Here is a 27783-nt window from a genome sequence, read left to right as displayed (position 1 = left end):
TACTCTTTCCATGCATATTCCAAAGGTATTGAGCCATCAAGCAATGAATAGACGGATGAATGTTGGAAAATTTCAGAAAATGCTACGCAGTGTAAAATCGGAATTTGTCTTTGTTTACATTTCGAACCAGCGCAGTCTTTCGAGCACAGCGTTCGTTTTCACACCCCAATATGTTTCGTCTCATTTTATCTGGACAGTTGGTATTGGTGACAAAGACCAGTTGCAATTTGACTCTAAAATGTATGGGGAATTCAGTGATGCATTTTTCGAATCTGAATCTGAAATATACGTGATGTAATAGGCGTCTCAATACCGGCCTTCGCGAAACATGATTTTGTAAACACTATCCAATATGGCGGAAAGCGCGCTATGGCGTTCGTGTAAGTGTATTTTCGAAAACATCCCAACCGATTCTAGATTCATCGGCAACGTTTCAGAATTATCATTAGCGATTTCATTGAAAAGTGATATCAGTGTTCATTATTATGTTATTTTTTAAATTCAATACTCTCAGTAATTATCCGATTTTCACATTTCAAAACATACAGCAAATAACGCTGTAAATCGCGATTTCGTACTGTGTCAAAAATGGCGCCATTTTCGATGAAGCCTATTTTGAAAGGTCATTTTCAGCACTTGAGCTAAAATAATAGTGGATGGTATCAAGAAACAGGAAATTTCCTGCAAAATTCGAAACTTTGAAGTGTATTTGTGTGCGTGGGATATTTTGATTTTTATTGGACTTGAAATTGAGGGTTGAAGGGGAAGGACATATATGTCCCTGTGGCATCCAGGGGGTTAAAAGATCTGGTATGTAATTTGTCACCCAACGAACGCTGACGGTGACGGTGTTTGTTGACGGTTGGTGCTGTAATATTGATTAGTCTCACGCGAGATTTCAACATACACAGAAACAGAAGTACGTGACCTTGATAACCGTTGCTTGAAGCCGATGTCACCAAGAAACTTGATATCCCGCTAACTGTATTTATAAAAAGCATAGATAAACACAGTGTATGTCTGACGTTTATCACATACCACAGATGTTGTCAGCTGACGATCGGCAAACACACAGCTAAGCTCTAGGGCGATCGAACAGGGTGGCTGTTCAGTTCCCCCTATTTGTCCGATTTTAAGGTAGCTCCGATATTGTTTCACAAACATGGCCGACCAAGTTTATATCGCTAATGGAATTATATCCGGCTTGGTGCTCGCATGTGGTGAGTTAACAGTTACGTTTGGGTCGCCTCTAAAGGAGCAAGGGTGCTAGACAAGCATGGGGACTCGGGGTACTGCACTTCCATGAAGTGCTGAGAACTTGGGGTACTGGACAAGCATGATGTACTGAACACTTGAGGTAGTGGGCAAGCATGAGGTATTGAGGACTTGGGGTACTTGACAAGCATGAGGTACTGGGGACTTGGTATGATGGGCAAGCATGAGGTACTGGAGACTTGGGGTGATGGGCAAACATGAGGTACTGAGGACATGGGTACTGGGCAAGCATGAGGTACTGAGGACTTGCGTACTAGGCAAGAATGGGGTACTGGGGATCTTGGGGTGATGGAAAGACATGACGTTCTGAGGACTTGGGTACTCGACAAGCATGAGGTGATGGGGACCTGTGTGTACTGGGCAAGTATGAGGTACTGAGCACTTGGGGTACTGGGCAAGCATGAGGTACTGAGGACTTGGGGTACTGGGCAAGCATGAGATACTGAGCACGTGGGGTTCTGGGCAAGCATGAGGTATTGAGCACTTGGGGTACTTGGCCAAGAATGAGGCACTGAGGACTTGGGGTACTGGGCAAAACATGAGGTATTGAGCACTTGGGGTAGTAGGGAAGCATGCGGTACTGAGCACTTGGGGTACTGGTCAAGCCTGAGGTACTGAGGACATGGGGTACTGGACAAGCATGAAGTACTGAGACCTTTGGCTGATAGGCAAGCATAAGTTTCTGAGGACTTGGGTACTGGACAAGCATGGGGTACTGGGGACCTGGGTGCTGGACAAGCATGGGGTACTGGGGACCTGGGTACTGGGCAAGCATGAGGTACTGAGCACTTGGGGTAGTAGGGAAGCATGAGGTACTGAGCACTTGCTGGGCAAGCATAAGGTACTGAGGACCTGTGGTCCTGGACAAGCCTCAGGTACAGGGAACTGGGCTACTTATCAATCTTTTGCTGCTGGGGACCTGGAGTCCTCGCCAATCATAGGGGAACGGTGACTTGTGGTACTGCTGTCCTATTTTAATGGATAAGCATGGGTACTGGTTACTATGATGCTGAAGAGGCATTGGTACTGGACAAGCATTGACCTTGACGCCAAAGTGATTCAAGTGTTACTTGCGTGTTCCTCTTTTGGGCAGCTTTGTGGCTTATAAAACTGTAACCATAATCAGGACGTATGTAGGAATAGAACCCTTGACCACAGGTGTCTATCATGCCTAAGGGAAGCAACTCAATACCAAATTACAAAATATCTTGGGAACCCTGGATCATAACTGGATCACCCATGTCCACCTTCGTCTCAAATATTTGTTGTTGTTGTATTTACCATTTTTTCGCTTGTATATGTATGTATGTATGTATGTATGTATGTATGTATGTATGTATGTATGTATGTATGTATGTATGTATGTATGTATGTATGTATGTATGTATGTATGTATGTATGTATGTATGTATGTATGTATGTATGTATGTATGTATGTATGTATGTATGTATGTATGTATGTATGTATGTATGTATGTATGTATGTATGTATGTATGTATGTATGTATGTATGTATGTATGTATGTATGTGGGGTGGGGGTAAGGGAGTGTGCATTGTATCCATATGAAATGAGGATTAACAAAGACAGAATTATTCACCCCTCTCCTTATAGTGCTTGAAGCGTGCATGTAGAGATGACCAAAAGGGAAAGAATTTGTCAACACCACAAGAAGTGGAATAAACATATTTTGTAATGTCATTATACTTAATTATCTCCCTTACCACATGACTGATAAAGGGTGCAGTTGAATTTCTGCTGCGTCTAAAGATAACTTGCTTCACAGCAAGTATTTATGACATTAATTGGGTTATAAGTTTTTCCTTTGATTCCATGTAAAACATTCTGTTTTGTGAAATGTAACGGAATATTCAAGTCAGTTCAAAGCCATGACATGAGGTTTTTCCAGATATCTTGAACAATTTCACAGTCCCAAAAGAGATGGGTAATTGATTCAATGTTATATTTACAAAAACTACAAATGGGAGAGTCTATATACTTGATCTTGCCTGAACGGAAACCGTTTTGTAGGTAGAATATTAATTCTGTATTGTAACCATCTTAGATCAGTGCTATAGGTGCACTTTCATGGGATAATATTAAATATTCCCCAGTCCTTTGGTAGGAGATTTAGATTCAAGCTATCCCAGTTTTTATTATAGTGTTCTGTTTTAAACTAAGAGCAAAGGAGTTTTTCATAGAAATATTCGCTACCTTTTTCACTGAATTTAGTTTAGGCAAATTAAAAGGGTATGTCGGTTTAATGCTCAGAGTAGTGAAATGTGAAATATTTACCTTCAACATGTATGTAATAACTGCTTGATTGACCCCTTTAAAGGCCAGGAAAATAGTTTTGAGTTTATATAGATCTATAAAGTCATCAAAGAATAGAAATTTCCCTTCTGCTGTCAACATGTCAGATACAAACACAACTCCCTATGCCAATATTTATACAGAATAGGTTTGTTATAAACATACAGAGTTATGCGCCCCTAGAGACGAGTCACGGAAAAAGAGCAGTCAGGGAAAATATCGGGTAAATAATAATCCACACATCACCAGAATCTAAAACTATATCGTATACATCCATAAGGGACCAGTGAAGAGTTTCATGTGAAAAATGATAGATATAGTGCTCTACAGAGCAAGGATTGGGACTTTTGCACACCCTAGTGGTACCCGACACATCAGCCATGTTGACAGGTATACACCGTTCACGGCTGGCTCTGACATGCCGCTCCGACTCAACGCATGTTTTGTGTTCTTGTCTGTGCATCTCATCTTATCATTCTCCCTGATTTGATATATTGAACAGTGTGCGAGCTACAAAGACTACCCGAGTGAGTTTTGCCATCCAGAAACTGGTTGTTTACATTTGTGTCCAAGCAGTGACGTCACGGATAGCACACCCCGGCTCAGTATCGATCGTACTCGTCTGTTCCTACCCCCACCCCTCCCTGCGAATAGTGTCAGATCACCCATTATTCTTCTCTCTGGAGATGTCGAGACAAACCCGGGACCTATCACCGATTTAGACGAGGTACAGAGGGTAATCCTCCGGCAGATAAAGGACTCGGAAAATAGACTTTCTAAAGATATTTGTTCGGTTAAAGAGGACGTAAAATCTATAAAATTAGACATCAATGAACTAAGAGAAGAAATCTACACTAATAAACAAGAACAAGATGTCATTAGACTGACTGACTGACTGAGTTTGGTTTTACGCCGCTTTTAGCAATATTCCAGCAACATCACGGCGGGGGAACACCAGAAATGGGCTTCACACATTGTACCCATGTGGGGATTCGAACCCGGGTCTTCGGCGTGACGAGCCAACGCTTTAACCACTAGGCTACCCCACCGCCCCAGATGTCATTAGAATGGATATTGACACTTTAAATGATAAAACAACAGATATAGAGACACAATTAGACAATCTAGACACACGTCTAGAGGATCAGGAACAGCGTAGCAGTAGGAATAACATGGTGTTATATAATGTCCAGGAAACTGGTGATAATGATACCTACACAGAAAGTAAGAACAAAGTGATCAATATTCTCAATAAAGCGAGAGTAACTAAAGATCTCCCACCCCTTACACCTAGAGACATTGAGAGAGCCCATAGGATCGGCAAAAAGAGCGATAAGACAAGACCGATTATCGTCCGTATGAACCACTGGGAGGATAAGTGGCATTCTGTCAAATTGAGGAGTGTACTTAAAGAGCAGGGTGTTGGTATAGCCAATGATCTCACCACCTATCAGCGAAAAGAACTCAACCGCCTGAGAGATGTACACCCCGACACCCGCTTCTACTATAAGGGGGGCAAGATAATGCAGGACCCTAAGGAAGACCAAGGTAGATCTGGGGACACACGGACTAAACCGAGGTCGGACAATCGCGGAGACCGAGACCGCGGGGGCACGAGACAGGGTCTGAGATCGTCATCGCGACCCACCGACAGAGACCACACCCGCTAGGGAGGTGGCCAGGGCCAGGATCATGTGAGACGTTCTTTGACGCATCAAAGTGTTATGAATGAGACTGACGACTGTGAAAATGCTTGTGAAACGGTTAATTTTATTTTCTGGAACATTTCCGGTATCGTGCAAAAACTTACAGACGCTTGTTTCGTAGATTATATCAAATCACTTGATATAATTGGTATTACTGAAACTTGGTCGCTTGACTTAGACCTAGAAAATATTTTCAGTGATTTTAAGTTGTTTGAAAAAAATGCACAAAAAATTTCTAATAAGGGGAGACCTTCCGGGGGTATCGTTGTACTGATAACAAAAGAGTTTTATGATTACATGAAATGGTCTAAAGTAACAGAAAACGCTATATTTATCATGTTTGACCATACACTGTTTCACCTCGACAAAGATATTTTGTACTCTTGTGTATATGTACAGCCTGTAGCATCCACTTGGTATGATAAATACTCACCACTATGTAATAATGGTGTAAATTTTTCAGGATAACCTATTATCAATTGTTTCTTCTGTACCAGACTGCTATATCTTGTGTGGCGGAGATTTCAATGCGCGTACCGGAATAGACCCCGATTTTATCGAGGATGATCTGCTGGAATACACTGAAACCCAAAACCATTCGTACTGGGACTTTCTTATAGTCGAAGACTATTTCCATCTTAAACGGTTATTCGCCGACAAGGTTATAAACAGGTTTGGTAAAACACTTCTTGACATGTGCTCCGTTTTTAATATTCATATTATGAATGGTCGTTGTGGCAGTGATGCACAACTCGGAGATTTTACTTACATAGGTCTGAATGGTACCAGTGTTATTGATTATGTTATTTCGTCAGCAGCATTATTTGACTATGTAAATGATTTCAGTATACAATCACGCATAGAATCAGACCATCTTCCAATTATATTACGAATAAAGTCAAATCATAATAGAAAAGCTGATACACATGATAAAAGATCTGAAATTACGTACAGGTTTACTTGGGATAATGATAAGTCAGGACAGTTCAGGGAAAATTTGCTATCTGAAAACGTTCAGGAATTGCTAGATAAATCTGTTGATTGTGCTTTCATTAGTATAGATGAAAGTATACGATATATGACAGATGCGATCTGTTCAGCGGTTTCTTGTATGAAAAGTTGGTCAATCAAAAGCATACTTGAAAAGTTGGTTTGACTCAGATTGCGAAAAACTAAAAACCGAAAGATGCAAATTTCTCAATAAGTTCCGGAAATGTAAAGACAAGCATTTATTTGATCAATATTGCATCGTAAGAAACCAATATAATGCACTTTGCAAGAAAAAAACGTATTGACTATTTTAGAGAAAAACGAATAACAATAGAAAATAGCATATCTAATTCCAAACATTTCTGGTCTGAACTTAAACAACCATCAAGTAAGGCAAAACAATATTCAGATACACGATTGGTTGGCACACTTTGGGCAACTCTTTTGTGGTGTTCATACAGTAGATAATGAAAATGACCATAATTATCATGACAATACAGAGCAGACCAACCTGAGCCGGCAAAATTCAGAACTTACGGCAGATATACTTGATTCACCAATCACTAGAGAGAAGAGATTTTTGAAAGTATTGACAATCTTAAATCAAACAAATCACCAGGATTTGATGGCATGATATCAGAATTCTTTAAACACTCGTCCGACCTTATCGCTCCATACCTAGAACTACTATTTAATATCATATTGGAAAATGGTACTTTCCCAAAATGTTGGACGATTGGTATCATTGTTCCGATCCATAAACATGGTGATGCAAATAACCCAAATAACTATAGAGGAATAACATTACTTAGTATATTTAGTAAAATTTTCACTTTTATAGTTAATAAGAGACTTGTAAGCTGGGGAGATACAATGGATAAGATAAATGAATCGCAAGCTGGATTTAGACATGGATATACCACTGTTGATAACATGTTTATTTTACAAAGTATAATACAGAGATATTTGAATTTAAAAGGAGGAAAAGTATATGCCCTATTTGTAGATTTTGCGAAAGCCTTTGACTCTGTCAACGCAACAAGCTTTGGTCTCTATTTCCATATCATGGTCTCAGTAAGAAAATGAGTAAACTTTTGACTAATATGTATGAGAACGTGAAGGCATGTCTTAAAAATAATCAAGAATTTTCGGAAACGTTCGAATTAAAACTTGGTGTAAGGCAAGGATGTATACTTAGTCCTTTCCTGTTTTCATTTTTCATCAATGAGCTTGCTGTTCAAATTGAAACTAATTGTTCAAGTGGCATACAACTTCACCCAGAAATATTTAAAATCTTCCTTCTGTTGTTTGCAGACGACATTGTGTTGTTTTCAAGCACCGTTAGTGGCCTCCAAAATCAAATAAATGAACTCGAACATTACTGCGATAAATGGAAATTAACAGTAAACAGAGAGAAAACAAAAATCATAGTCTTTAAAAAGGGAGGTAAACTTTCTAAAAAAGAAAAGTGGTTGTTTAATGGTATACATCTAGACTGTGTTAGCTATTATAAATATTTGGGATTGTATTTTACCAATGGTTTGTCTTGGAACACGCATGTCAAATATGCTTCGCTCCAAGCGCAAAAGGCACTTATTGGTATTATGCAGACAGTAAGTACACTTGGAGATATTAGTTACAAAACCTTTTTTAAGATTTTTGATGCAAAGATCAACCCAATTTTGACGTACGGAGCAGAAATCTGGGGATTAGCAGACTTTCATCAAATAGAAAGAATACACTTGTATGCATGCAAGAAATATCTTGGTGTTAAATTGAATACAGTTAATGCAGTAGTTTACGGTGAATGTGGCAGATATCCAATGCACTTGTTTACAAGCATAAAAGTTGTCAAATATTGGTTAAAACTGTTAAATATGCCTTCATATCGGTTACCGAAAAAATGTTATAATATGATGTTATTGTATGATGAAAATGGACAAAGAAATTGGACATCTCATGTTAAGAACTTCTTATTCTCTGTTGGCTTCGGAAACGTTTGGAATGCACAAAATGTAGAATCACATACGTCATTCATTCAGTCGTTAACCATAAGACTTAAAGACATATATCTTCAAACATGGTGTGAGAAAATATCTTTGTCAAGTAAATGTTTTTACTACTCAAAATTTAAAAAAGATTTATTCAATGAAGTATACTTATCATGTATTAATATAAAGAAATTTAGGCGATCACTAGCAAGATTCCGATGTTCATCTCACGATTTGTTGATTGAAAGCGGCAGATATAAAAATGTTAAAAGAGAAGAGAGAATATGTACACTTTGTCGTTTAAATGAAATTGAAGATGAATATCACTTTCTCCTCATCTGTCCATCATATAATTCAATACGATGTAAATACATTAAAAAATATTACTATATCCATCCAAGCATCATAAAATTCTCTACCCTTATAAGCAGTAAAAATCAAAATATATTACAAAATCTTGCCATGTTCATCCACACTGCAATGTTGTATAGAACAAAAGTTTTATCACTGTAATGTAAATATATTTATTTATGCAATTCCCCATTATATATGTATATGTACTAAAGGCCTGTGGCCTCTTCAGTACGAAATAAAGATTGAATAAACCAATATGTCATCATCACACCAGATAGACTGTGGCTGGATTTCAAATTCACTTGTAATAGTATATTTCTGCTTAGATATAAACCAAGCCCAAGCAAGTAACACATCTTTCCAAAACTGATTAGTTAAGGTTGGAGCAACAACATTTTTAACATAATTACTATCTGCAGACCATAGGTAAATTCACATGTTATCTTAGTCAAAAAATAGATAATCCCACCTATTTGATTTCTGTAATAATTTTCTTACTCATCCAAGCTTTTGGGCAGCCATTGTGTCTTTGATTTTTGGTACCCTTAATCCACCATGTTTAGGGAGAGATGTAATAATGTCCCTTTTGTCTGGTTTTCCGTTCCAAATAAATCTAAAACATGGCTTTTGAAGTTTATTTTAAAACATGACCCGGAGGACTTGGGAGTGTAGCAAATAGCTGATATAATTTAGGGAGCAGGAGTGATTTCAAAACTGTGTTTCTTCCAAAGGGAGTGAGTGTTCGTGCTGACCAGGTATTCATTTCTTTCGTAATTTGAGACAATTTATCGGAATAAATGTTTTCAACCATATTTTCAAAATGAATACCTAAAAGTGTAAATTCAATGTGAGGTCAGTCAAAATTCCAGTCTTTGCATAATTTTAGTCTTGATCTCGTTTTGTTATCCTATCCAAATTAGGTTTGTTTTTTTCAATATTAATTTTTATCCCAGAGAATCTTGCAAAGAATTGTATAAATGTATTTAAGGCAGCATAAAGACATCTTTCAGAACCACCCAGTGTCATCGTCGTATCATCAGCAAATTGTGACATAATGTATTCAATAGCGTCATTTTTTATTCCTCTTATATGCTATTATTTTTTATCATTAATGCCAAAATTTCAACACAAACCAAAAATATATAAGGCGATAGAGGACCCCCTTGACGACAGCCCCGCGTTATTTTAAAGAAGGATCATGCAAAGCCATCAACTAATACACTGGATTCGATATCATGGTAGAAAAGGTTTACCCACTGAATCAAATCTGGTCCAAAATGATAGAAATTGAGAACATTGAGAATATATTTCAAGCCAACCGAGTCAAAAGCTTTCTCAAAGTCAATCAATAGGAGTAATCCTGGGATTTGACATGTTTCGGTATGTTCCATCAGGTCATAAATTAGTCTAGTTACGTCTCCTATGTATCTGCCGACGATAAAGCCGTCTCCAGTATGCCCTAACCTAATTTACCAGACCAGGTTTTGAGGACAGGACTGTGGGCCCAAGATATAGTCAGCTTTTGTTTGTTTATCCATTGTTGCTGAACAAGGCGCTCTAGCGTTATCACCTCCACAAGCAGGGCGTTGGAGTACGTGAAAGCAATACCTTGTATTGTGAAATGAAAGCAGTGTACACAGGGCGTGGGTGTGTCTTCTAAACGAAAATAAAAGTTGACATATATTAAGATATGCTTCATAAGTCACATTAGATTTGATATTATCTCCCGTTGTGAATCGCAACATCTTCCGATATCGTTTGCTCTATTGTCGAAACACGGCAAACAGCTAGTTATAAATGAAATGTCTATAAATACACATATTTTTAAGTACATTTGGAAACCCGAAAAGGAAGGCGAATTTGTTTCAAACCTCTTGAGCTTGTCAAGCGAGTTGGAGAATGCAACAGAAGTAATGTGTTCTGATTGTGAGCTTGGTATACAAATGTTTAGTGATGTAATAGTTAAGTCAGCGGAGTGCATAAAGCGGGGCAATTATATCGTCCAAACGAAACCCAGATTGGTTTAACAACACATGTCAAGGACTTAAACATCAGCGATGTCATTACCTTAATAGATTTAGAAAGCATAAGGACACGCTTTCTCGGGATTTATATATTTCGTCGAGAAATATCTACAAAACTGCGTGTAGAGATGCGAAGCGTAAATTTGAAAACAGAAATATGAGTGAGCTTTCGGACTCAATTACCAATCCCCAATTATTTTGGCGAAAGCTAAAGTACATCTCATGTTCGCAAAAAATTGAAAATAACATCACAGTAAATTCATGGCACGACTACTTTAAGAATCTCTTTGATTGGGACTCCAGTGTGACTCCCAGTGACTTCGTAGATGATGGTGACAGCATATTTATACCTGAAAGCCAGGCACATGACATAACTAACGATATATTCAGTGCACCCATTAGCCGGGAGGAAATCCAGTCAAGTATTAACAAACTTAAATATAATAAAACTGCTGGGGAAGACCTCGTAATTTGCGAGTTCTTTAAGTCGTCTTGTCATATCATCATACCTTACCTCAAAATCATATTTAACACATTGTTTGATAATGGATCATTCCCTATAAAGTGGGCAAAAGCAATAATTGTGCCAATACATAAAAGGCGATATAAACAATCCGGAAAATTATCGCGCCATTTCCTTTTAAGTATTTTTGGTAAAATTTATACAAACATTTTAAATAACCGCCTGGTATTCTGGTCAGACAGTTTGGATATGATAAATGAAGAACAAGCAGGTTTTAGAGCAGGCTATACTACCACAGATAGTATATTTGTTCTCCAATCAGTAATTTGTAAATATGTTTCTAAGAAAGGTGGCAAACTGTATGCATGTTTTGTGGATTTTTCCAAGGCATTTGATTCAGTACAGAGACACAAATTATGGTATGTCTTTAATAAACACGGTCTCCATTCAAAAATGGATAAAACATTAAAAAGTATTTATGAAAATGTTAAAGCCTGTGTCCGCACAAATAACAATGTTCTTACAGACGTATTTGACTGTCCTGTTGGTGTTAGGCAAGGTTGTGTCCTAAGCCCTTTCCTATTTTCGTTTTTTTATCAACGATCTAGTGTCTGAGATTAACCATTCATGTTCCACTGGCGTCCAATTATATCCAGATCTTATTGAAATATTTATTTTGATGTTTGCCGATGATGTGGTGTTTTTCTCAGAGTCAGTAATTGGTCTACAGAGGCAAATTAATGCTTTAGAAACCTACTGTAATAAATGGTCCTTAAATGTTAACCTTGATAAAACTAAAATTATGATTTTTAAAAAAAGGACCTAAACTATCAAAATCAGAAAAATGGACATATAAATCAGCTATGTTTGAAGTTGTTACATCGTACCAGTACCTTGGGGTATCATTTAATAGAACTCTAAATTGGTCCCTCTCTGCCAAAAACATTTCACTTAAGGCAAAGAAAGCTTTAGTGTCTATTACAAAATGCCTTTTTAGCTTTAAAGACTTGTCATATGATGTCTATTTCAAAATATTCGACTGTAAGATACTACCCATATTATTGTATGGGTCAGAATTATGGGGCTTTCACAAACATGATTGTCTGGAAAGGGTATTGCTTTATGCATGTAAAAGATTCCTTGGTGTGCGAATGTCTACACCAAATACAATTGTCCTTGGAGAAACTGGTAGATATCCTATTCATGTGTACACTCTAAAACGCTGTATTGCTTACTGGCTAAAGCTCCTCTCCATGCCCTCTTCACGCTACCCATTAAAAGCTTACAAAATGTTATGTAATCTAGATTTAAACGCAAGCGCTGAGCGTAATAGGTTTAATTGGGCTACACATGTAAAAACAGTTTTATTTAGATTTGGACTATGTTATGCGTGGATATGGCAGGGAGTTGGAAATAAGCACCAATTCTTAAATTTACTTGTAAGAAGAGGCAAAGATTGCTTTATACAGGAGTGGCATGCAAAACTCCAAAATAGTCCCTGTACATTTACTTACTCCCTGTTAAAGAAGACTTCTTGTGTGAACCATATGTACGTTGTATCAGTATCAAGAAAGTAAGACTAGCCTTATCACAGTTTCGTTCCGTTTATTATGATTTAAGTTGTTATAAGGGAAAATTTCATAAGAAATCTACTGTGTGCAGATACTGTAAAATGAATGTCTTGGAAGATGAATACCATGTTCTGCTAATTTGTGATTATTATAGAAACATTAGAAGCAATTATATACCCAGTTACTTTACGAAACAACCGTCAAAACATAAATTCATCCAACTGTTGTCAACTTCTAATCGTATATTGATTGAAAATATTGCTTTGTTCATATACCATGCGATAATGAAGAGAACCCCACTCTGCTTTTGAACTTTGTATATACCTGTACTATGGGCCTGTGGCCTTCAGTTCTGAATAAAGATTGATTGAAGTCACATTAGAGGGTCAATAATGTCGCACATATTATCCAATATCCGCCAATCATCCCTTGTAGATTTATATTTTACAAAATTCTCACGGAGTTTCTGATAAGGCCCCGAGAGAAAGTTACAAAGTATAATGAACGACGCTTGCGTAGCAATACATTGTTATTCATGTAATCTGAAACTACCGCCTATGATTTCCGGATATTCCATTACTTTTGCAGACTAACTGAGCTGTTAATGGGACTCATTAATCGTTTGGTACCTGGTCGTGGGCAAAAGCGTTAAGAATAGAAACTGATGGCCTTGAACGTAGAAACCTAGTAGAAAGTCGCCTTTCGTATTTCACATTTATTCATACTTATAAGTAATATTTTAAAGGCACAATGTCACTAATTTTCGACAATAATTTCAGCTATATTTGATATATTGGATATTTTTTATATGCACTCACTTTAGCTTCCGATTGGTGCAATAAAAGACTTATTATCCCTTACGACTTGCCTGAAATCGATCATTGAAACTTCGAGGCGAACAGCTTCCAAACAGATAACACTTGCCATATATGGAATGTAAACAATTGCTACGTACATTGAAAACTGTCGCATGCGCTGTTGTCGGTGTTTGCCGAACTGGTTTCAATCACAACTTGTGTCATTCGTAACTACTCGTCCCTTTCCGTAGCCTGAAAGAAGACTCGTACCTACTGAAGGTGAATTTTTTTGTGTCACTATCTCCTACGTAGGAGTTATTAAGTCCTACATAGGACATATTTTCTCCTACGTAGGACAAACTATCTCCTCCATAATACTTAATATATCCTACGTAGGACTTAGTATCTCCTACGTAGGACATACTATCTCATACGTAGGGCATACTATCTCCTACGTAGTAATTAATATATCCTTTTAAAGGTTCGGATTATGAAGTATGGTTATTAAGTTGAAAATAGTTGGCTATACAGGACGTTAGATAGTAAAAATGTGAGTTAGTGAATATTCATGACACAAACGCAATGTTACTATGCAGTGTTATTGTGTGTGTATTACGTAAGGGTGACGTCGACCCTGTTCTAATTGTAGTTATGGAGGTTTGGGTATGGTTATGTTTAATATATCAAACATACATCTATTCACACACACACACACACACACACACACACCACCACACACAGAGAGGTGGGTGGGATGGTTGGGGTGAGGTTCTGATATGAACACGACCTCGGCAAGTTGTTGCATGTCTTCAGATGGGGCTAGGTTGGATCGGATGCAACGCTCGTTTGTATCTCGTGTTTTTCGTAATTGTTTCGGGTTGACTTGACTGAGGTGGAAAGTGTTGAGTGCGGCATAAAATAATACGAAATTCAAAAGGCAAAGAATTGTCATTACAGTTATTTGTATAATTATAAGGGGATACGTACGCATAGCTTGCCACCGATAGTCTAAGACACGTCTGTACACGCAGATTGTGACTCATGTGCAACGACCTCTGAAACGGTCTGAAATGCATAGTAGTAAAGTGTACCAAAGTGCAACATATAACAGTGAACTAACTGCAACGCTTAATAGTAGATCAAACTGAACGCAAGGCATTAAAGTATAACAGTCGGTGCAACACAGTAATGTGCAACAATTAGTTGAACACATGACACTAATAGTGAAGGAAACAGTAGACTCTAACAGTAAATGAAACACATAACTGTAGACTCTAATAGTGAATGAAACGAATGACTGTAGACTCTAACAGTGACTGAAACAGTGAAACAGGAGATTGTGTGCGTGTCTGGTGATTTAAGTCGACCATTTCAGATTAATGTATATAAAGGTATATCGATAATCTCCTACATGAGATATTAAGTACTACGTAGGAGATAAAATGTCCTACTTAGGATACTAAGTTCTACGTAGGTGATACTAAGTCCTAAGTAGGAGATACTAAGTCCTACGTAGGAGATGCTAAGTCCTACGTAGGAGATATTAAGTCCTACGTAGGAGATACTATGTCCTACGTTGGCGATACTAAGTCCTACGTAGGAGATACCCACTTAGGATATACTAACTCCTACGTAGGAGATAATAAGTACGAAGTAGGATATACTATGTCCTACGTAGGACAATAGTAAGTCCTACGTAGGAGATACTAAGTCCTAAAGATACCCACTTAGGATATACTAACTCCTACGTAGGAGATAATAAGTACCACGTAGGAGATACTATGTCCTACGTAGGAGATAGTAAGTCATACGTAGGAGATACTAACTCCTACGTAGGAGATAATAAATACCACGTAGGAGATACTATGTCGTACGTAGGAGATAGTAAGTCTTACGTAGGAGATACTAAGTCCTACGTAGGAGATGCTATGTCCTACGTTGGCGAAACTAAGTCCTACGTAGAAGATACCCACTTAGGATATACTAACTCCTACGTAGGAGATAATAAGTACCACGTAAGAGATACTTTGTCCTACGTAGGAGATAGTAAGACCAACACTCTTTTTCACTGTGGCCCTACTACGCTTCCGTACGTACCCCTCTGGTACCCATGTCCGGGAGAAATATTCGACCAGCAAATCAGAATGCGTGTATGTAGAGGACAAATTGGGTCAAAATAGTTAGTTGAAATAATTTTCATTTCGGTTTACATAATTTTTTCCCAGACACTTCAAGTATATTTTTATTATTGTATAGACCTCCTGGGTTTCCTGAATTTATATAACCCGAATACATTAACATTATAGCGTAGGGAAGTATTTAAGCATGTTAAACGAAGCCTTTGAGGTACTTTCCTTGGCGTGGATGCCATGTTTATTTTCCTAGCAAACTAGAGTTACATGCCCATGAAAATAGTTCGGCGACTATAGTCCGTTTGACTTCATTTTAGACCGATTAATTGCTCACTAACACAAAATCTAATAATTGCAACACAACCAAATTTTGCACAGTCACATGAAATCAACAGACCAACGCTGATGATTTGTCTCATAATTTTGGACACCCGAATAAAAAAGTTGTTTAACAAACGATCATTATTTTGTTGTTACTTTTCGCTATTTCTTACGAGGGAGGACCAATTGCTGGTAGAACAGCCAGGTAAGTTCAGTCAAATGGCTACGAGAGGGGGTACGAGTCTTCTTTCAGGTTACGGAAAGGGACAAGAAGTTACGAATGAAGTTGTGCGTGGGATATTCGTAAAGAGCTCTCAAGACATGAGATTTCTCTTGAAATTCTGTTCGGCCGGTAGAGGGCGCGAGAGTCGATTCAATGCAACGTTGCATTAATTCATTCGAACTTTTTTAATTTAAGACTGTAACCTATATACGTAATTGGTTTTGGAATAAATACCATGGTAGCTTCTCTGAGGACTGATAGTTAGTATTTTTAGAGAAGCGTGGTGTGACATTGTGTCTTTAAAGGAATTGCTAATCATCAGTGCAGTTGAAGAACTGGTATACAAATGCTTTGATGTAAACAAACGGTGTTATCAGCCACTGTTTAATTTGTCGGTCATGTTTCTTATTTAAACCTGTCGCTGAATGCGTTCTCGTCCGAATTAGTAATGACAATAATATTGATAATAATATATGAATAGTTTCCAGGTCATAGTTATAGGTATAGGCTCTTATATTTCCTCGTCAGCCATACAGATAGACAACATATGTGTCGACCTGTGAAAGTTAGAATTGGTTTTCAGCAACCCATGCTTGTCGTAAGAGGCGACTAACGGGATCGGGTGGTCAGGCTCGCTGACTTGGTTGACACATGTCATCGGTTCCCAAATTGCGAAGATCGATATTTATGCTGTTGATCACTGGATTATCTGGTCCAGACTGGATTATTTACATATTGGTGACATGTAGCTGGAATATTGCTGAGTGCAGCGCTAAACAACAAACAAACAAAAAGAAACAAACATACGTGTCTCCACCTTAAAGTGAAGCATACGACTTTCGAGAGCGCCATGTCATCATTCTAGGAACAATGGAAATGAAATGACCAGTGTTAAGAAAGGTAGGAATAAAGGGTGTATAAGTCAGTATAGCTAATAACATGTTTCCGATTAGTTTAGTACTGGTGAAAAAAACAAGTGGTCACACCGGTTTCCTGTCAGCTGACACCGTATTAGTTGCACCTATTATACCATATGGTATATGTCAAAGCAAGAACATTCAGTAAATGCTATGTAACAGATCTGTCTGGTCTCCTTGGCGTCCCCTGGCGTACCCTGGCGTCCTGGGAGCGCCAAACGTTATGTTAAGGGGCAATCGCCTCTCGACCATTAAGTAAGTGAGTGAGTATGGTTTTACTCCGCTTATAACAATATCATAGCAGTATCAACATTGCGGAGACACCAGAAAAGGGCTTACACATTTTACGTTTGTGGGTAATCAAAGCCTGGCCTCTGGCATGGCGACCCATTAAGCCACAATACGTTGTCCTGGGTTTTACTAATTCTGTTTACACTGGGTTCTGTAAAGGTTGCAAAACTTCCACCCCATCATATGTTTGAATACACACTATATAATCTCCACAGGCTGTTTGACACATAATGTCTTCCAACGACATAATTTATTGAGATCAGAAGGGGGCGATGAAGGGATGTTGGGCAAAAACATACCACCGAAAGCTCTCCATGTGATGGATACGACACCGTACTTCATTAATGGATTCTGTAGTCTCTTCAAGGAGCGATTTCTTGCTTAGTGAAAATTTGGAGCTCGGAGCTAAATGCTCGAGTCAAGGTCTAACCCACATATACGTTTGCGGAACCAATCCTTTCCTATTCCTTTGGAGTAGTTGTTTGGAAAATGAGCGCCCCACTAGAAGGATCGTGTCTGACAACATAACCCATCCTCTCTTAATTGTTTATATATTGTGGTTTGATTTATGTGGAGGTTCTTCATTATAGACTTTTATTGTGTACCTTTGTACATATACTATTCACACTTCGCTGAGGATCAAATCCTCCATGATTTGCAAAATGGTTGATTGGTGCCTTGAAAACCATATTTTATGATTGCTCATGTATCAAGTACACAAGGTTAGATTAAAGTGACTGTTTGCCTAAAGAGGGGTTACCATATCATTATTTATCCAGTTTTAAATGGATACAATTTCAAATGATAAATCTACGTTTAAGCAAAGTTCTGAATTTTTGTGATCCTTAGCAAAGTGTGAGTAGTATATTTATTCATCGGATGTTCCTCTGGTGATTCCTGTCAAGACTCATGCGGAAAACAAGGAATTTAACATATATTTTAATCGCGCCAAAGTTCATGGTATAGTTCAAACCTAGAAATAAAATTTAAATATATGTTTGTATAAAGTCTTTGTTGTGTGCTAAATCTGCTCCGAGTATTAACATGCTAATAGCTCTGAAATATAGTTTTCAGTTACATAACATATTTTATAACATATCTTATGGCATAGCTTAGTGGCTAGAGCTTTCGCTCGTCACACCAAAGACCATGGTTCGATTCTCCAAATGGGTACAATGATGCCATTTCTGGTTTTGCTAGCTGTGATATTGCTGGAATATTTTGTTTTACAGGGACTGTTTTCAGCGCCTTGATGGGCGTATACTTCGACAGTTTCTTCAAGGACGCGTCAAGTTTTACAGGATTTGCATATCTTCCAGTATGGGTTTTTGGTTTCGCTGTAAGTAACTCCATTGCTATCGTGGCCAATATTGAACTTACAATCTCAGATGTAAATGCACAAATTAAACTATGACACTGGGATCCTGGAATTGTGTGCTGTCAGCTCGAATCCCGGTTCTTCCCATTATGTTAATAGGTATGTCAGAACCTTACAGAAGCCGCTGGGGTCCACCAAAATGGTAAACGTCTGAGACTGGCATCACTTAAGCTGTTGTTTAACGTATAATGTTCAACACGACATTACACCATCGTTTCACACATCTATTCAATTATGTCCCATATACGGTCATTGCAAGTATGATGATTATGAGTTTGACTGATGCATGCATGACATTTGTCTTATTAAGATGTGTGAATGTCAATTATCTTAATTTTCTTTTAAGTTTGTTTTAATTTTGTTTTATGCGCAAGGTGCATTGACGTCAGTTGTCTACGCACTGGTTACACATATGATGCATGAATGTCAATCATCTTATCAGGCTTGTTTTCTATATTAGATACATATATCAGTTGTCTTATCAGTGTTATATAAACGCAACGGCCAAAGAATGAGTGAGTGAGTTTAGTTTTACGCCGCTTTTAGCAATATTCCAGCATTATTACGACGGGGACGATGGCAAACGTAGTGGAAGGGAAATGAATATTCGTACACTTTTGAACACCTTCAACATTTGCTGTGGAAACAACCTCTGGCGAAATGCATTTACCAAAGTACTGTAGTGAGTGAGTGAGTTTTACGCCGCTTTTAGCAATATTCCAACAATATCATGGCGGGGGGACACCAGAAATGGGCTTCACACATTGTGCCCATGTGGGGAATCGAACCCGGGTCTTCGGCGTAACGAGCGAACGCCTTAACCACTAGGCTACCCCACCGCCCCGTATCTCCATATGAACCAATTTCGTCCCATTCTTCTGCATCACGTGAGCCGGAATTTCTAACAAAATGGCAACATTAGACCGGGACTATCTTGCTGCTCAAGATGTTATGGTATATTGCTTCTCTGATATCCTTTAACAGTAGCCAAGTAGCCAATTCATCCCCAGTGATTTTCCAACCTGAAAGTAACTTTGCACCAAATGATAATGACTCTAATTGGAAAAGAAATATAAACAGCAAAAGTTTGAAGCCTGAGAAACAGGTACAGTCCATTTCAGAAATCACGTACACACATATTGTGTTTGTTACTATTTGGGCTTAAATGCGTAATAATATTTTTTAGTGATATTAATTACAACTGAGCAAAGCTTGTGCATGTCAACGATGAAGATCCGGATTAGAATTGACGTAAGAGGCCACTAACCCGGGTCGGCTGGTCAGGCTAGCTATATGGTTTACACATGTCATCGTGTCCCAACTGCGTAGTTCGATGCTTCATCACTGGATCGGCTGGTCCAGACACGATTATTTACAGACCGACGCCATATAGCTGGAATATTGCTGAGTGCAGCGTGCAACAAAAACAAGCAATCAAGCAATTATATTTTTGTGTTCCAGTACATCGTGCCAGGACTCATTGGACTCATGGCAACTGGGTGTCAGGCAAAAGGAGGCGTAAGGATATTTCCATCCATCTAGGTCCGCAGAAACAAGCATGTCACTGTTACCCAGTAGTGGTGGTCCGATTAATTGAAATAATCGAAGATTGGTCGCAGTGACTAAACGACCAAGCAATCGATCATGTTTTCTCATAATCGAACACAAACGATTCTGGAACAACTGAGTTTTTGCTTTTAACAATATTTTCACATGTTTGGTTTTGTCTGTTACATTTTATGAGCACTACAAGCTCGTTCCAAGTCACAAATGAATTTATCTTAAAGACCCCAAGAAATTTATGTTCCTAACATATTAGTCATCTTTTAAAGATGTGCAATTTGCAAAAAACACCCCAAAGAACTACATGTTTTTCCTTTATGTTTTTGTGTATTAACAATAATAACCAGGAAATTGCATAAATGACGCTAACCAATTATTTTGGATGCTTGATCGTTTGTAATGAACCAATCATCAATTATGTGATTTTAACCAATCTCCAACACTGTTACCCAGTGGACGTGTTTTTATAGGTTTACCCAGCGCATGTGTTATATCGAGACTTGACTGTTGAGTTATGGGTGCTACTGTATATACGTTATTTTAATCCCAACTGTTATTTCCTGGGTAACACACAATTCCTAATTAGAAGAATACAATAATATTCACCGGTTCTTGCATGTACATAATTACATGGACAGAAGGCAGCACAAACAAGTCCCCCAAACGCGCGTGCAAACACATACGGGTTGACTCACAGAGAGAGAGAGAGAGACGCACGCGCATGTTCATACACACGCCCGCGTGCGCACACATACACGCTCACACATACAACACTGCAAGGACGAATGATCAAATCAGCTAAAAGTCGCTATTTCGGGGCATTACGCACCTTAAACAGAACGAGGATAATAATGTTTGCTAACTACACAGGCATAATTTGTAGAAGTTATTTCAGTCAGACCTATACACGATACAAAATCATGCATATATTATGTATATACATTAGTACCACCACTCAAACGGTCTTCCTGCAAAATTAAAAAAATGAAAGCTTGTAACTGAGTTCTCCTTGAAGTAGACGATGTTTAAGGATAGAATGTTACTACAAAAGTCGAGCCTTTGAAAATCCAAGATGGCCGCCAAAATGGCCGCCAAAAAGGAACTGATGGATTTCGTAAACTAACGTTGTGACGAGTTAAAATGGTTTCTTTAGCCTCAGCAATATTTTCCTGAAGCCCAAAAAATCCCGTGACTTTTCTGTTTTGCTCGTCACGAATTATGACCTGCGTCACGTCTTGGTGTCCTCATGACGCAGCGTTACAAAGTTTAAAGCGGTGGTAAATGCTCATTAACTATGATGGTTCAAGTACAGCAGAAATGGTAACTCAATACACCACTATAAGCTTCCCCTGTACCGACCCATACGCCGACTGAGTGCAGCAAATTGAATCTTCCTCTGCAGTACATTGCCCAGATGGTATTCTGCATCCTGACTCTCCTGGCCATGGGGATCTTCGTCGTCGTGGCATTACTGGCATTGACGGGAATCAGTTATGCCAACAAATCTTGCGAGTAAGAATACTTCGTTATTTCACGGATTTAATGGGGCCCGTAAGCAGGTCACGGCACTTCGCGAGACATTAGTACTTCCGGTGACAAAAAATGTTTAATACCATTTTGAATGGTCTCATTGTTGTCAATTGTCAGATAGGAAACGAAAATACTTGCAGGAATAACAAATTTCCGATCTAACTATCCCCAACTTAGCCTGTTAAAGTCAGTAAAAGCACATTTGGCGGTCGCGCAATTTGGAACCAGAACCGGTTCTTGAATATACGCTTGTCACCGGAAAACTGGTACCGGAAGTAAGCTGGGCCCTTTCTCGCATATCGCAAAGGCAGCCGGGAACCAGCTTAGTATCGGAAGTAGCGCTTCGCGAGACAGGCCCAACTCCAGTGGAAATTATCTGTTGTATGGGACTTTTGTATTTGATGAGTAATAAGAGCGGGATACTACATGTATATAATCAAATATAGAAGTTGTCATACCTGTCTTACTTGCCACTGGAAATGTTCTTGTACTATGTTTAGCGAATATGTGCTGTTGAAACATGTCTTAAATAATGTGAAACATTCCTGAACTGGCATCCAACTCGACCCACACTCTTCTGTATCGTATGTTTTGTCTGCCTAGCGATTCCTTCGAAGATCTATGCACTGACACAGCAAGGAGTTTCTTCGCCGTCCTGTACAGCATTATGATCAGCATGATACTTGGTTGGCTCCTCACACTGGTCATCACAATACTGGGCGGTGTGCTGGCCTGTCGACCACAAGTAAGTCTCACTAATCAGGAACCTCATTAATCCGCACACCTTTTCACGAAAACTCGGTTATCCGAAACCCGGCTATCTGGACAATTGTATTGGTTAAGATCATAAGTAATTGTTCACCCAGGCGATTTCCGAGAGCATACAATGTAGCCCGTCGTTCAGATTGTCGTGGTCTCATTTTTAAAAACACTAGAACTCTCACGTGAAAATTTGACATTTCGGAGAGAGAGAGAGACACGCACGCGCATGTTCATACACACGCCCGCGTGCGCACACATACACGCTCACACATACAACACTGCAAGGACGAATGATCAAATCAGCTAAAAGTCGCTATTTCGGGGCATTACGCACCTTAAACAGAACGAGGATAATAATGTTTGCTAACTACACAGGCATAATTTGTAGAAGTTATTTCAGTCAGACGCATACACGATACAAAACCATGCATATATTATGTATATACATTAGTACCACCACTCAAACGGTCTTCCTGCAAAATTAAAAAATGAAAGCTTGTAACTGAGTTCTCCTTGAAGTAGACGATGTTTAAGGATAGAATGTTACTACAAAAGTCGAGCCTTTGAAAATCCAAGATGGCCGCCAAAATGGCCGCCAAAAAGGAACTGATGGATTTCGTAAACCTAACGTTGTGACAAAGGAGTTTAAATGGTTTCTTAAGCCTCAGCAATATTTTCCCGAAGCCCAAAAAATCCCGTGACTTTTCTGTTTTGCTCGTCACGAATTATGACCTGCGTCACGTCTTGGTGTCCTCATGACGCATCGTTACAAAGTTTAAAGCGGTGGTAAATGCTCATTAACTATGATGGTTCAAGTACAGCAGAAATGGTAACTCAATACACCACTATAAGCTTCCCTGTACCGACCCATACGCCGACTGAGTGCAGCAAATTGAATCTTCTTCTGCAGTACATTGCCCAGATGGTATTCTGCATCCTGACTCTCCTGGCCATGGGGATCTTCGTCGTTGTGACATTTCTGGCATTGACGAAAATCGGTCTTCCCAACGAATCTTGCGAGTAAGAATACTTCGTTATTTCACGGATTTAATGGGGCCCGTAAGCAGGTCACGGCACTTCGCGAGACATTAGTATTTCCGGTGACAAAAAATGTTTAATACCATTTTGAATGGTCTCATTGTTGTCAATTGTCAGATAGGAAACGAAAATACTTGCAGGAATAACAAATTTCCGATCTAACTATCCCAACTTAGCCTGTTAAAGTCAGTAAACACCTCATTTGGCGGTCGCGCAATTTGGAACCAGAACCGGTTCTTGAATATACGCTTGTCACCGGAAAACTAGTACCGGAAGTATGCTGGGCCCTTTCTCGCATATCGCAAAGGCAGCCGGGAACCAGCTTAGTATCGGAAGTAGCGCTTTGCGAGACAGGCCCAACTCCAGTGGAAATTATCTGTTGTATGGGACTTTTGTATTTGATGAGTAATAAGAGCGGGATACTACATGTATATAATCAAATATAGAAGTTGTCATACCTGTCTTACTTGCCACTGGAAATGTTCTTGTACTATGTTTAGCGAATATGTGCTGTTGAAACATGTCTTAAATAATGTGAAACATTCCTGAACTGGCATCCAACTCGACCCACACTCTTCTGTATCGTATGTTTTGTCTGTCTAGCGATGCCTTCGAAGATCTATGCACTTACACTGTAAGGAGTTTCTTAGCCGTCCTGTACAGCATTATCATCAGCATGATACTTGGTTGGCTCCTCACACTGGTCATCACAATACTGGGCGGTGTGCTGGCCTGTCGACCACAAGTAAGTCTCACTAATCAGGAACCTCATTAATCCGCACACCTTTTCACGAAAACTCGGTTATCCGAAACCCGGCTATCTGGACAATTGTATTGGTTAAGATCAAAAGTAATTGTTCACCCAGGCGATTTCCGAGAGCATACAATGTAGCCCGTCTAGATTGTCGTGGTCTCATTTTTTAAAAACACTAGAACTTCACGTTAAAATTTGGACATTTTGGTGAAAAAGAGGACCACATTTATTGTGTCATGTGTCTTCAAGATTACTGCAAGATAATAGTGACATGCATGTATGGACATGTGGTCGTATGTACTTGTACGAGTAACGGTGGAAGCACATTGAGACACCTTGCCTCAGTGTAGTATGATTAAGTCGCTAACACAACCCGAATCTGCGATAACCCAAAGTCCATCAACTTGCATTACAGAGTGGGAATACATCTTTTATAAAGAAATCACTATCTTTATTTTGTTTTGTCTTGATTTATGTTATGTTAGGTATTGTAATTCTTAGGTGGTGTCCTGCTTCTGAAAACCCTTTACCCTACAACTCTAAGTTGTTTTCATTGGGAAAACATTATTTAATAAATTCATATTAAACTATCCGAAGATAGAACCTAATGTGTACTGAATTAAAACAATTCTGCTACATGCTGCTAAAAAATAAAAAATTCTGCAAGACATTTCTGGAGAAAAAAATTCTTCACTGCGACATGGTATCTCAGTGGGCTAGCACTATAAGACCAGCTTCAGTATACTGATTCCAAGCCGACCATTCCCTGTTTTAACCCTTAATCTTTAAACATCTTTCATAATTACACAGACGGGAGTCGCACCACCGACCTTCCTCTCTCTATATTCTGGCAGAGTTATTTTCCACTCCACCACGGAGACAGGATGTCAGTGATGAAGCTTGATCTAATATGTCCATGAATATGACTCTTCAACTTATTTCAGCCCACCCCCAGAATGGTATTGGTGCCAATGAACACAGTATCCGCCTTGGGCGGCAGTCAGATGATGAACGCTGGATGGACCCCCAATATGACAACACCACAAACAAACCGAGGATTTCAAGTCGAAAAATATTAGCTCTGCTTCTCTGTGTCTAACGTCTTATATAATTTTATCTATATCTGCAAACGGCATGTAACAGTTCACGAAATGACTGGCGGTTGTAACATCATCCATAGAAGCACCCATAAACGACGTCTGATACGATGGAACGGAATGATCAAATCATTCAGTCTGACCACCCAATTCACATGGTCGCCTTTAGTGACCAGCATGAAGATATATGACCAGAAAATGCTTATTGGGATTATGGGACAGAACAGGTCATAAATATCAGTGTTTGTCATGCGAGGCGAACAAAAAAGGTGTTGGTTGGTTGGTTGGATTGCTTGCCTGCTTGCTTGTTTAACGCCGCACTGAGTAATAGTCCAGCTATATGACCGCGGTCTATAAATAATCGAATTTGGACCAGATAAACCAGTGATCAACAGCATGAGCATCGATCTACGCAACTGGGATGACGTGTCAAGCAAGTCAGTGAGTCTGACCACCCGACCCCGTTCCAAATGGGCTAGATGTTTATCAGGATCTCCAGCCTTTCCTCTAAACCTAACTGAACAAATCAACATCGCTTTTCATTTCGTCAACTTCTGTTTTGTGTGTCAAAGCTTTGGTTTTATTGTCCAGGTGTTATTTCATAAACTGGTAACATAACAAATTGTTATGATACATAAGTGTCTTAACACCTTCATCATATTTCATTGGCTGAGATCATGGACCCTGACCTTGGCGTGACTGTTATCTTACATTTCTTTACAAAACCATTAATCACATAAAACGAGAACAAATGTTTTTGTTTTTGACGATTGCAGCTTTTAGTTTGTAAATAAATTAAACATAGTGTTTTACAGATGAGTGTTTTCACTGAAATCTAACTATATGTCATTAACATATACGTGTGATTAAAATAGAAATATTTCGTTCGTCACTGTCAGTGTAAACAAACATGGCGGAAAGTCTCGCTGCACAGAGAACACTAGTGAACATCAATGATTTAGTGAAAATCGATGGCAAACTTAGTGGCAGAGTTGTGGATATTCTTACATTTTTTAACACATTCAACATTTGCTGTGGAAACAACCTCTGGAGAAATGCATGTACCAAAGAACTGAAGTCATGTACTACCAGTTACTGTTAACGGTGCCACATCCCAAATCGCTTTTTCGTTTCCATGATTTCGAACGATGTCAAGAGCATCTACGTGAACTATTTCATTGCATTGGACACATTTGAAAGAAGGAAATGGAGTATCTTGTCCAAAAAGGAATATGAGAGCTTCTCCAAGAAAAACATTAAGCGAAAACGGTCACACATGACATGCACAATGGTTTAAAAGACACCTGAACTAGTGAAAGTATATTCCCTGTGGATTTAAACCACGTTTTGTCACAAAGATTCAGGGATGCAATGAAGCGGAGATGGACTCATACACTTTCCTGGGATTTCAGACTCCATGCTGAGCACTATGGTGTGGAATAACACCTCGATTTTGCCCTTTGTTCTCTTCCGTGCTTTTAGAAATATGAGTGAGTTAAGTTTTAAGCCGCTTTTAGCAATATTCCAGAAATGGACTACACAAATTGCACTCATGTGGGGAATCGAACCCGGGGCTTAGGCGTGACGAGGCAATGCTTTAACCACTAGGCTACCCCGTCGCCCCTTTACACATATGAATTGGGAGATGTTGCATATAACTGAACCCAAATAAGGTTCAGATACCTGCCATAGAATATAGAAAATGGTTACTCGGCATGATTAAACAAAAATAGACGGTGGAAGGAGTTCTCATAGATAATTATGAATAGTTTGCTCTCAGATCTTTTCATTATTATCTGCTGATTATCTACGGAATTTGTTCACCGATACATTACATGTAAATAGAAACGACCCAATCCATTTCTATAATCGTTAATTATCTCTCCGTTTTGCATTCCCACAATATCACAAGCATGAATGGAATGACGACTCACCACCAAAAAGTAATGATGACAGCTGTGAACGTGAACACGTCCTACCCTAAGACTGGCGTCTATCACAAACACACGCAAAGGCACGTCAAATCACGGGACATATAATACAGATGGACTTGAGGTGAGGTGAAATGGGGTTTAACGTCGTACTTATGAATATTTCGCTCATATGACGACGTACATGCATGTGTATGTGTGGCTGCTTGTACTAGCCCAAAATTAAGATAGTTTTATAGTGCTAGCTCACTGAGATACCATGCAGCAGTTAAGCATGAATGCCCCACTCAGACACATTATACTGACTCCGAGCCGACCAGTCCTTGTTGTAGCCATTAATGCCGAGCGCCAGGCTGGGACCAA

General features: G+C 39.0%; 1 protein-coding gene across 3 annotated transcripts; it reads left to right on the top strand.

Annotated features, from left to right (window-relative positions):
• Positions 1–1067: 1067 nt before the first annotated feature.
• On the top strand, positions 1068–26237 carry LOC124258042. Of its 3 annotated transcripts, none has more exons than XM_046692115.1 (6): positions 1068–1220; positions 18600–18706; positions 20207–20263; positions 21711–21820; positions 24242–24383; positions 25337–26237. In XM_046692115.1, the coding sequence occupies exons 1-6, from the start codon at positions 1163–1165 to the stop codon at positions 25469–25471; spliced, it is 609 nt and encodes a 202-aa protein (XP_046548071.1). In that variant the 5' UTR covers positions 1068–1162; the 3' UTR covers positions 25472–26237. The 3 variants fall into 3 exon arrangements, with proteins under 3 accessions (XP_046548071.1, XP_046548068.1, XP_046548069.1); XM_046692112.1 differs by having other exon boundaries at positions 24233–24383; XM_046692113.1 differs by lacking the exon at positions 24242–24383 and adding an exon at positions 22442–22583.
• Positions 26238–27783: the final 1546 nt, after the last annotated feature.

The sequence above is a fragment of the Haliotis rubra genome, unplaced genomic scaffold, assembly GCF_003918875.1.
Source record: "Haliotis rubra isolate DU_JTF1 unplaced genomic scaffold, ASM391887v1 Scf68, whole genome shotgun sequence".
Taxonomy (NCBI): Eukaryota; Metazoa; Mollusca; class Gastropoda; order Lepetellida; family Haliotidae; genus Haliotis; species Haliotis rubra.
This window is presented reverse-complemented; position numbering and strand designations above follow the sequence as displayed.

What these genes read in the sequence shown, in the direction of transcription:
- LOC124258042 (XM_046692112.1), top strand. Translation starts at nt 1,163, where the DNA reads ATGGCCGACCAAGTTTATATCGCTAATGGAATTATATCCGGCTTGGTG. An exon ending in TATGCCAACAAATCTTGCGA is followed by an intron (nt 21,821 to 24,232) that starts GTAAGAATACTT and finishes TCGTATGTTTTG; the next exon opens with TCTGTCTAGCGATGCCTTCG. An exon ending in TGCTGGCCTGTCGACCACAA is followed by an intron (nt 24,384 to 25,336) that starts GTAAGTCTCACT and finishes AACTTATTTCAG; the next exon opens with CCCACCCCCAGAATGGTATT.